The sequence below is a fragment of the Octopus bimaculoides genome, chromosome 5, assembly GCF_001194135.2.
Source record: "Octopus bimaculoides isolate UCB-OBI-ISO-001 chromosome 5, ASM119413v2, whole genome shotgun sequence".
Taxonomy (NCBI): domain Eukaryota; kingdom Metazoa; phylum Mollusca; class Cephalopoda; order Octopoda; family Octopodidae; genus Octopus; species Octopus bimaculoides.
The window spans coordinates 121,456,990-121,467,431 of record NC_068985.1 but is presented as its reverse complement, the minus strand read 5'-3'; the positions used below and the strand labels follow the sequence as shown (position 1 = coordinate 121,467,431).

At 33.5% G+C, this 10,442-nt stretch overlaps 1 protein-coding gene across 7 annotated transcripts in view; it reads left to right on the top strand.

Annotated features, from left to right (window-relative positions):
• The window catches only part of LOC106875754 (uncharacterized), a 36,793-nt gene that overhangs the window by 13,758 nt on the left and 12,593 nt on the right, over positions 1 to 10,442 (top strand). For 3 of the 7 annotated variants that reach the window (XM_052967972.1, XM_014924009.2, XM_014924010.2), the window contains exons 2-3: positions 6,522 to 6,674; positions 7,358 to 7,524. In XM_052967972.1, the coding sequence (XP_052823932.1) occupies positions 6,602 to 6,674; positions 7,358 to 7,524 (240 nt within the window). In that variant the 5' untranslated portion in view covers positions 6,522 to 6,601. Of the gene's footprint in view, positions 1 to 563; positions 583 to 6,521; positions 6,675 to 7,357; positions 7,525 to 10,442 lie in introns of those variants that run through there. The other 4 variants (XM_014924012.2, XM_014924013.2, XM_014924014.2 and 1 more) reach the window with 2 other exon arrangements.

Here is a 10,442-nt window from a genome sequence, read left to right as displayed (position 1 = left end):
TATATATATATGTATATATATATATATATATACACACATCTATATATATATGTATATATATATATATATATACACACATCTATATTTTAATGTATACATATATATAATATATAATATATAGGTGAGACTATGTGGGTAAGAAGCTTGCTTCCTGTCTACATGGTCTTGGATTCAGTCCCATTGTGCAGCATCTTGGACAAGTGTCTTCTACTATAGCCCTTGGCTGACTAAGCCTTGTAAGTGGATTTGGTAGATGAAAGATGAAAGAAACCCATCATATGTATGTATGTATGTATGTATGTATGTATGTATGTATGCATGCATATGTATGTATGTGTGTGTATATAGGTATTTGTGTGTACATCAGATGATGGCTGTAAACGAGCTTCATTGTCGTACAAGCAAGGTTGTTCATTTCCAGTTTTCTTTGTAAAAACCCTGTCTAGCTATGGGAAAATATCACCATACAAGTGAGGGTTGGCAACAGGAAGGACATCCAGCTGTAGTAAATCTGCCTTGACAAATTCTATCTGACCCATGCAAGCATGAAAAAGTGGACATTAAATGCTGCTGCTGCCACTGGTATGTATATGTGTGTGTGTGTGTGTGTGTGTATGTGCATGTGTGTATACATGCACACACATACCTATTTGTTTGTTATATAACAACAAACAATAAGCTTTGTTAATCAATTAGAATGGAGTTTTCTCGTGTGTGTGTATGTGTGTTTGTGTATATAGTTTTTTTTATGTATGTTTAGAATTATGGATATGTGTGTGTATATAGATTTGTATAAGTGTTTGTGTGTGTGTGTGTGTGTGTGTGCATGTGTTTGTGTGTATGTATGTATTGTTATGTGTCTCATGAATTACCTAACATTTGAAAAACCTTAATGGAAAGATATACTGCTGCTGCAACTGCTACTACTACTACTACTACTACTACTACTACTACTACTACTACTACTACTACTACTACTACTACTACTACTACAGCTGTTGCTGCTGCTGCTGTTGATACTACTGATGCTTCTATACTTATTAAAAGAAAGTAGGTTTATTGATGAGCAGTCTCTTCCTATAAAAGCATTGCAAAATCAATCGATAAATCAATGCAATTCAAAAACAAGTGCAAAAAGTAAATTAGGAAAATCCAAAAAAAAAAAAGAAGAAAAATCATACTAACGACCTAAACGAATAAATAGATGGAAGAGACGACAAATCAATTTTCATGTGCTAACAACAACAACAACAACAACAATAAGGATAATAATAACTTGCCGTAAGATCAACAAAATTGTACAATCACATTGCAATGAAGTGCAGTGTAATACAAACAAGCATTATGTTGGAGTGTCTCTGTCTCTCTCACAAATCTATCTGTCTACCAGTCTCTTTATATATATATATATATACATACCGGAGTAAGCACATGAAATGTGCAACAAGGTGGAAAAAAAGAGTACTCAAATACCAGAGGTAGAGTAATATGCTTTATTTAAAAGCAGCAGAAATATAACAAAAAAACCGTTACTCTGAGTTTATAATGTTCCCGTTCATCGGACAATTTTGTTGTCCGATGAACGGGAACGTGAAACTCAGAGTAACGTTTTTTTTGTTATATTTCTGCTGCTTTTAAATAAAGTATATGTATATATATATATATATATATATATATATATATATATATATATATATATATATATATATATATATATATATACCCCAACATGCACACACATACATAATAAGTCTTACAAGCTTGTTATCTACTATTATGATTAAGTGAGCCTTTAATGAGACACTTGATAACTGATACAGGTATATATATACATATATACATCATTCATTCATTCATTCATACATACATACATACATACATACATAATTACATGTTTGCTACATGTACTTGCATGTACACATACATACATAATTAATAATATAAATGTTTTTAATTATATAAAAATAAATTTTAGACATTAATTAAACAGAACTCAATAGAAATTGAAATGTGACTTTGAAGTTTTGCCAATGCTGGATCATCAAAGTCAGTTTGGTGAGGCACTTTTGGTGAAAATTTGAAGTTATGTCATCTTTTCTTAATATATTATATATTTGTCTCATTTTCCATTGCTTGACCTCCAAATGTCTGACGAGCTAGAGTTCATGAAACTTTGAGTTGCAGGGACTCAAGTCAAGCAGTTCTTAAATAATGCATGTGACTCCTACCAAATGTGTTGAGTACCACCTTTCTTTTGTCCACTCATATACAAAGGGGTGCTGAAAAGTTCCTCACCTGGGTAAAAGAAAATACAGGAGGATCAGTTCATTATGATTTTAAACATATTCCCCTCTCAGATTCACACATATATTGTCTGTATATTGTCTTCGTTGTCATTTTGGTTATAAAATAAACAGATTAATCAACAGAGTACAGTGTCGTCTGCAAGTTGATGAGTACCTCATATTCCCTCACACGATTATAGAACTTACACAGGGGCTTCTGAAAATTTCTTCAAAACCAGGCTTTATTTGCATAAAAATTCATTCAGATACCCCGAAAATAGGACAAAGACTAGTGTGGCAAAATACATCTGGCAATTAAAAGAAAGCAAAACCCAATCTTTCAACGTGACATGGAGGATTTTACGATGAGCATCGCTTTACAGGTACGGTGTCCACAAAAGACCAATTAAATGTGATTTGTGTTTATTAGAAAAATTACATATTTTATCCCAAGACAAGAAAGCTTTAAATCAAAGACACGAACTTTTAAATTCATGTAGATATGCGTCTAAATTTAAAATGTCAGCTAATAACATACCATATGGATAGTATATTTTTGATAATTTTTGACTCCTTGAAACCAGTTTGCAATCTCACTATTGGATTTCTACCTCATTATACATGATTTACTTCGCATTGCAAGAATATTGTATAGATCCCTACATTTTTTAAGAAAGCCTTCGACTGTTATATGCATAGTTTTCTTGTTCTTATTTTATGTTATCTTATTTTACTTGTATTTATTTTAAAATATTTTGTAAACAAATTTAACCGTTTTTATGGATGGTTCGATATATGGGATTCTATTATGAATGTATTTTGCCCAATTTTCGCTATTATACACTCAGCAATTTCTTAAAAAAGTTGTCTGCATATATACGTTAAGACCTAAAAGTTTTTTTAAGTGGACGTCTGTATTATAGCAATGCATATGTATTCGTATGTATGCGTCTATGCTTATGTATAGAGCCTATGTATATACTTGTGCACATACATACATGGTTTCGTGTGTGTGCGTTTGTTATATATGCTACACTTCTTTCTTTCTTTCTTTCTTTCTTTCTTTCTTTATTTCTTTCTTTCTTTCTTTCTTTCTTTCTTCCTTTCTACTTTAGTAATGTCCTTCATCTATCTGTTATTCTTCTCAACCCTTACTTCCCCTCTCCATAAGTTTAAGATACACTTGCCTGTTCCAACACTGAATAATTTTCGTATGCGAGCATGATTGCGTGAAACAGATCCAGGTTTTTTAAAATTTATATTAGTTTTGATTGCATCGTCATTTCTCTCCCATTTCTAACAAAACTGTCCGATGAATGGGAACGTGAAACTCTGAGTAACAGCTTTTTGTTATATTTCTGTTGCTTTTGAGTAAAGCGTATTACTCTACCTCTTTGAGTACTCTCTATTTATATGTATATGTGTATATATGTATATATTTATATGTATGTATATATATATATATTTATATATATATATATATGTATGTATTTATGTTCAACCATTGGTCATCTTTCTCTCCGTTGTAGCTGGAACAAGGAAAATGTATTCTTGTTTGTTTCCTGTCCGAGCTTGATTTATGCGTTCACCACTACAACCTTCTTTAGATTTAGCAGCCCTTCCTGTTTGTTTTCACTGTCCTATTTTGACACTCCACAAAATCCCAAATTTTATTTAATTTACTTTGCAGGAGCAACTGTTTTATTGAAAGCATATATTGTTGTTAAATGCTCGAAATACGAGAATAGAAAAACAGCCAACCACCGATGAAGAGTCGTCCTTTATGTCTGTTTTGTTTTCCATTTGTGTCTTTTGTTGTTTGAGAGAATCGTTGATGTTCCATGTATTCATGCTTCATACATTTTTGTTGTACATGTTTGATGACATCCGGTGACTGCATATGTGTATATATATATATATATACATGTATAGATGTATGTACATATACGTATGTATACATGCACATATATATATATATATATATATATAGATATATATGCATATATATATAGATAGATAGATAATAATCCTGATGCGCACTCTATATGATCTTTTTACTCTTTCGTTTTTCTCGCTTATTCTTTTACCTTCTCTTCTCCCTCTATTTTATCCTATTACTATGCCACTCCCTCTCCCTCACTTCCCCTCCCTTGCTCACGTGGATTCCACGTGACCATCGGCCATCTTTCTTTCTCTCCATTGTAGCTGGAACAAGCTCCTGTCCTAGCTTGATTTATGCGTTCACCACTACAACCTCATTTAGCAGCCCTTTGTGTTTGTTTTCACTGTCCTTTTTGTGTTACCTATTTTGACCCTCCGCAAAATCCCAAATTTTATTTAATTTGCTTTGCAGGAGCAACTGTTTTATCAAAAGTGTATATTGTTGTTAAATGCTTGAAATACGAGACTAGAAAAACAGCCAACAACTGATGAATGGTCGTTCTTTATGTTTGTTTTGTTTTCCATTTGTGTCTTTCGTTGTTCGAAAGAATAATTCATGTTCCATGTACTTGTGCCTCGTACTTTTTTGTTTTACATATTTCATGACGTCCTGTGCCCACATATGCATATATATATGTACATATAGATGTAAGTATATACATATTTGTATGTATATATGCATATATATATAACTATATATTATTTATATTATTATATGTATATATATATATCAACATCATCATCATCGTTTAACATCCGCTTTTGATGCTAGCATGGGTTGGATGATTTGACTGAGGACTGGCAAGCCCGAAGGCTGCACCAGGCTCCAATCTGATCTGGCAGAGTTTCTACAGCTGGATGCACTTCCTAATGCCAACCACTCCGAGAGTGTAGTGGGTGCTTTTATGTACCACTGTCACGAGGGCCAGTCACACGGCAACGGCCTTGCTCAAAAAGGTGTTTTTTACGTGCCACCTGCACGGGAGCCAGTCCAGTGGCACTGGCAATGACCTCGCTTGAATGATTTTCTAGCGTGCCACCATGCCAAAAAAAAAATATGTGTTTATATGTGTGTATATATATATATATATATATATATATATAGCACTGACCTGGATAATTGCCACTTACTGAACTATAAGTACCTCAGGTGCCAGGTGGTAACATCAAACTGAGTAATGGATTAAAGTTATCATCCATGTAGGCCATGATAGGATTTGAACTCAGAGCATAGAGATTTGGAACAAATACCATGATGCATTCTATCTGACACACTAATGACTCTGCCAATTCAGTGGCTGCTATGCCTTTGATTATACTGTGTATCACTTTTTTGTCCATGGGTAGCAACTGTTATTTCCTATTTACCTAACCCTAGTAAGTATGAAAAATGGCTAATATTTCCTTCAAACTTTACTTTTGTTACATTTATTCAAACCCCAAAGAATCCCTCTCAACACATGGCTGTGATGCTCCTCCACTACTCCTGCTCGTAATCAGAGATGCACATATTATCAGCCCCTAAGGGACATGCTTAAGTGGTTGAGGTCAATTAACTGACAAACAAATCTGTGGTATTGAGCAGAATATTTGATATAATGACATTTCTACTTCAGCAACTTAGTGTAGGCTCTGTCTGAAACGTGATGGAAAATAAGTCAGTTTCAAAACATTGATGAGCAGGTCTCAGAAGCAAGGTTTGAAGTGAATAGTTGTCATCAATTTCTTTGATTTTTAGAAATAAATAGGAAATAATACTTACTAAGACAAAAAAATAATTGTTACACAGTGTTAGGCTTGCACAGACAGACCTAACCTGTGGCTTAACATCACCACTACCCCACCCCCACCACCACCATGATCAACAATAACATCTACAACAACAACAACAACTGTAACAAGGGGATTTTCATTCCAATCAGTGGCATAGTCTTTAAGTGGTTACTTGACTTGTTAGAAATAGCAATTAAGTCTCTCTTAAATCATACATTACTGTCTTACAAAAGGGCACATTAGATAATGTAGTTCTAGATACATCATGTCTGGAAGAGAAAAAAGTGATGGGATGGACATGTTTGGGATTCTTGATTATTGACATGATTAGCATTTAATCTAGCCATATCCAGCCCAAATATTCTACCTGTTTTATGTCCAAATTGGTCATATCTGGCCTCTTATGCCTACGCTTCTATGTCATTCTAAAAAGAAACCATCACATCATTGAAATTTTGAAGTTGCAAGATAATGCAAGATTAATTCAAAACAATGTAAATAAATAAGCATTTCATTTGATAGAATAATCTGAATGTTAAAAGACTGACGCTGACTTCGGGCTGGACAAAAAAACCAACTGATATTTCATTTCATCTGCAAACATGGTTGTATGGTTAAGACGTTTGCTTTGTAGCCATGTCAAACTGGGTTCGATCCCAAAGTACTACACTATGGGTGAGTATATTCTTCTATAGCCTTGGGTTAACCAATACTTTGGTAGTGAAATTTGCTTGATGGTGACTGTGTGATTTAGAAGCTTGCTTCCCAACAATGTGGTCTTAGGTTTAGTCATGCTGTGCAGCACCTTTGGTAAGTGTCTTCTGCTACAGACTGAAGCCGATCAAAAACAGCTTTGTGATTAAATTTGGCAGACAGAAACTGAAAGAAGCCTGTCATGTGTGTGTGTGTATGTGTGTATATACATACATACATATATACATACATACATACATACATATGTGTGTGTGTGTATGTATGTATGTATGTATGTATGTATGTGTGTGTGTGTCTCTGTCTTTGTATGATTAAAATAAAACAAGGTAAGCATTAGTGGTTTATATTTTTAAGTAATTTTTTTTTATTTTCAAAACATTGCCATTTTGTTTTTTTTTTCTTTTAACTTTCTATAAGTGTTCCTGTTGATTTTTTAAAATTCAATCTCCAGTGTATCAGAAAGTCAAAAAAATTGAGAATCATTTTATAGAACCATAGTTTTTATTAGTTCGTAAGCACACTGTTTATTTTGCAGAAAATATAACCTGATCCAAATAATTTGAAATACAATATAAATAGTAGTAAAATTAATAAAATAAATATGTGTTTTGATTAATTGGTTTGTTAATTTCTCATTCAATTAGAATTCTTGAAGATGCCTACTAACATAGAAATAAAATCAAGAGTAAAAGATGTAGAACAGCTGAAAGAAAAAGTTCAACTGGAAAGTGGAGCAAGAACTGATTTATTAATTCAAGAGGATATTTTCTTCAATGTTCCTCAAGGAAGACTCAAGTTAAGAAAAATTCAGGTATTCATAAAATGATAACATTTTTGATGACTTCTCTCTCCCAATTTTTTGCCTACATTTTACATGTGTCTGATTGCCTTTAGCATTCTGTAGCTTGATTGCTTGCTGGAACACCCTGTTCCATTATGCAACCACAATATTCTACTAAGTATGTCAAAGGCTTTATATGTCAATGCTGTGTTTCACCTGTATAAGCAGTGTTATTAATTAATTTTCTGTAAAGTTAGCTCTCAGATATTGTATAGAAATTAGTGCTGGTTCTAATTTCTATAGATTTTCTGTAGGGATAACTTTAAAACTCTGTAGCTTGAGTGAGAAGGTTTTAAGAAATTGTACATATTTTAAAATTTGTTATTAAGCTAGAATTATTTAAATAATATATCATCATTATAATAGTCATCATTGTTATTTTTACAATCACCATGCTGGTATGGGTTGTACAAGACTTATAGATGAAAGGCAAAGTCTGCCTTGGCAGAACTTGAATTCAGAATGTAAAGATGGACAAAGTACTGCTAAACTTTTTCCCTGGCATGCTAACAATTCAGTCAGCTTGTTGCCTTAATAATAATATTGGGTCATCCCATAAATAATGCGGTTTGCTCAATTGCATGAACTAAAAGTTGGAGGGGGACGGGATAAACTACCTGCATCAACTTGCTATAAAAACAGGTCATAATTTTACCTTGTACTTATTCTTAGTGCAAGTTTTGAAGAGTGCAGTTTGATTTTAACAGTTATTTTTTCAAAGCTATAATAGAAGTGACAAAGGGGCATATTTGGCATATTTTGCTTATGAGTTCAATAAAGGCAACAATGCAATGTAAAGTGTGAGGAATATTAATGTAGTATATGGGGGACTGGACAATAAGCGTAAGCCTGTGTCAATGGTGGTTCCAGAAACTGCGAGCCGGAAACTACAGCCTTTAAGATGAGCCTTCCTTTGAAGATCTGTAGAGCTCGACAAGGATATCCTACAAATCCTGCATAACTGTTGAGGAACTATCAGAGAAGCTTGAATTTGGTCATTAAACCATTCATCGACACCTGCATGCCATTGGAAAAGTCAGCAAATTGGGTGAATGGGTTCCTCATAAACTTTCCAAGTCTAATTGTGCTCTTCTTTGCTGTCACATCTCACAAAAGAAACTTTTTGGGACTGAAGAGTGACTGGTGACGAGAAATGGGTTCTCTGTAAAAATGTCAAGTGCCGAAGACAGTGGATAAAGAAAGGAGAAACACTGGCACCCCAGACTAAAGGTCTTCATCCACATAAGGTGTTGTTATCTGTTTGGTGAGATATTAAAGTTTTAGTCCACTTTGAACTTTTAAACCCAAACCAAATGATAACAAAGGAGATCTACTGTGAGCAGCTTGAGTGGCTAAAGTCAGTGCAAGAAGAAAAATGACCATCTTTGGTTTCAAGACAAAAGGTGTTCTATCAAGAAAATGCTTGGCCACATACAGTGAGGATGACATTCCAAAGGCTGGAGCAGTTTGAATGGGAAACGATGCCCCACCCACCATATTCACCGGACATTGCTCCATCTGATTATCCAGTCTTCAAAATCATTTGTATGGAAGAAATATGAATTCTGTAGACAAGGTCAGAACAGTACTGGAAGAATATTTTTCATCGTAGACAAGTGAATTTTGGAAGAAGAGCCTTGCAAGTCTACCAGAAAGATGGAAGAGCATTGTAGAAAATGAAGGAGAGTATATTTTAGATTAAAAAAGAACTTTGTTTATCTTAATTTTGAAAAATAAAAGAAGCATAAAAAAAAGCTGCATTATTTATGGGATGACCTAATAATAATGATAATAATAATAATAACAATAATAATAATAATGATAACATGATGATGATGATAAAGCTGAAAAAAAACATACAAAAAATTCTAGACAATGGTTAGTCAGTTGTTACTACATCCTTACCCAGGCAGTGTCGTAAATACTTGTTCTTTACCTGACATAATAGAAGACTATTGCCTTTTATGATTTCCATTCAATGAGGTTGGGACACATGTTAAGTGCATGTGACTGAAGTAGATTCTTCTTGATCTGAGTACAGTTTTTATCTAAGAGATCATTCTCTACAGTGAATGGATAGACTTAGTAATATATGTTATCAGATCAGAATATAATGATAATTAGGGATCTCTGTTAAATAACTATACATACGTATGTACACACACACACACACACACACACCATCTTCCAGCTCATTTCGGATCTATTTTAAAACGGAGGCCACAGTTTTCATTAATGTTTTACGTAGTGAAAGAGAAGAGAAAGTGAAAGATGTATGAATGTGTATATGAAATGAATGTGTGAGTGTATGAGAGAGTGAGAGAGAGATAGAGCGAGAGTGAGTGCCACTTACACATACATGAGAACACACAAGACCACTCACCCACTCTCTCTCATGCACACATAAAAGATGTATGCATATGTATTGATGTATGTATGTATACATGACAACACACCGCTTCACTCACTCTCACTCTCTTTTTCTCTCACTTTCTTTCACACATGTTCATTTAATATACACGTACATACATCTCTCTTTCACTTTAAAACAAAAGTAAATAAATAAAATTTTTTTACAGAAATTAACGAACTCCGGATGATGAAATCACATTCAATTAAAAATATTTCTAAATGATTAAAATATTGTGTATGTCAAAAAGTCGACGTTTTTTTTTTAGTTAGAGAGCTCAAAGACTATGTGTGTATATATGTCACAGACAGTGGATGTGTGTTTGTATTGATTGACACACCATGACATTCATCATGTGTGTATGTGTGTTGATGTCACGGAAGCCATGTTTTTTTTTGTCAAGAAATAAAAAACAAAAATTGTGTTTAATTTTTTAAATAGAGGTCCAAATATCACAAAAGTTTATACTGTACTGCTG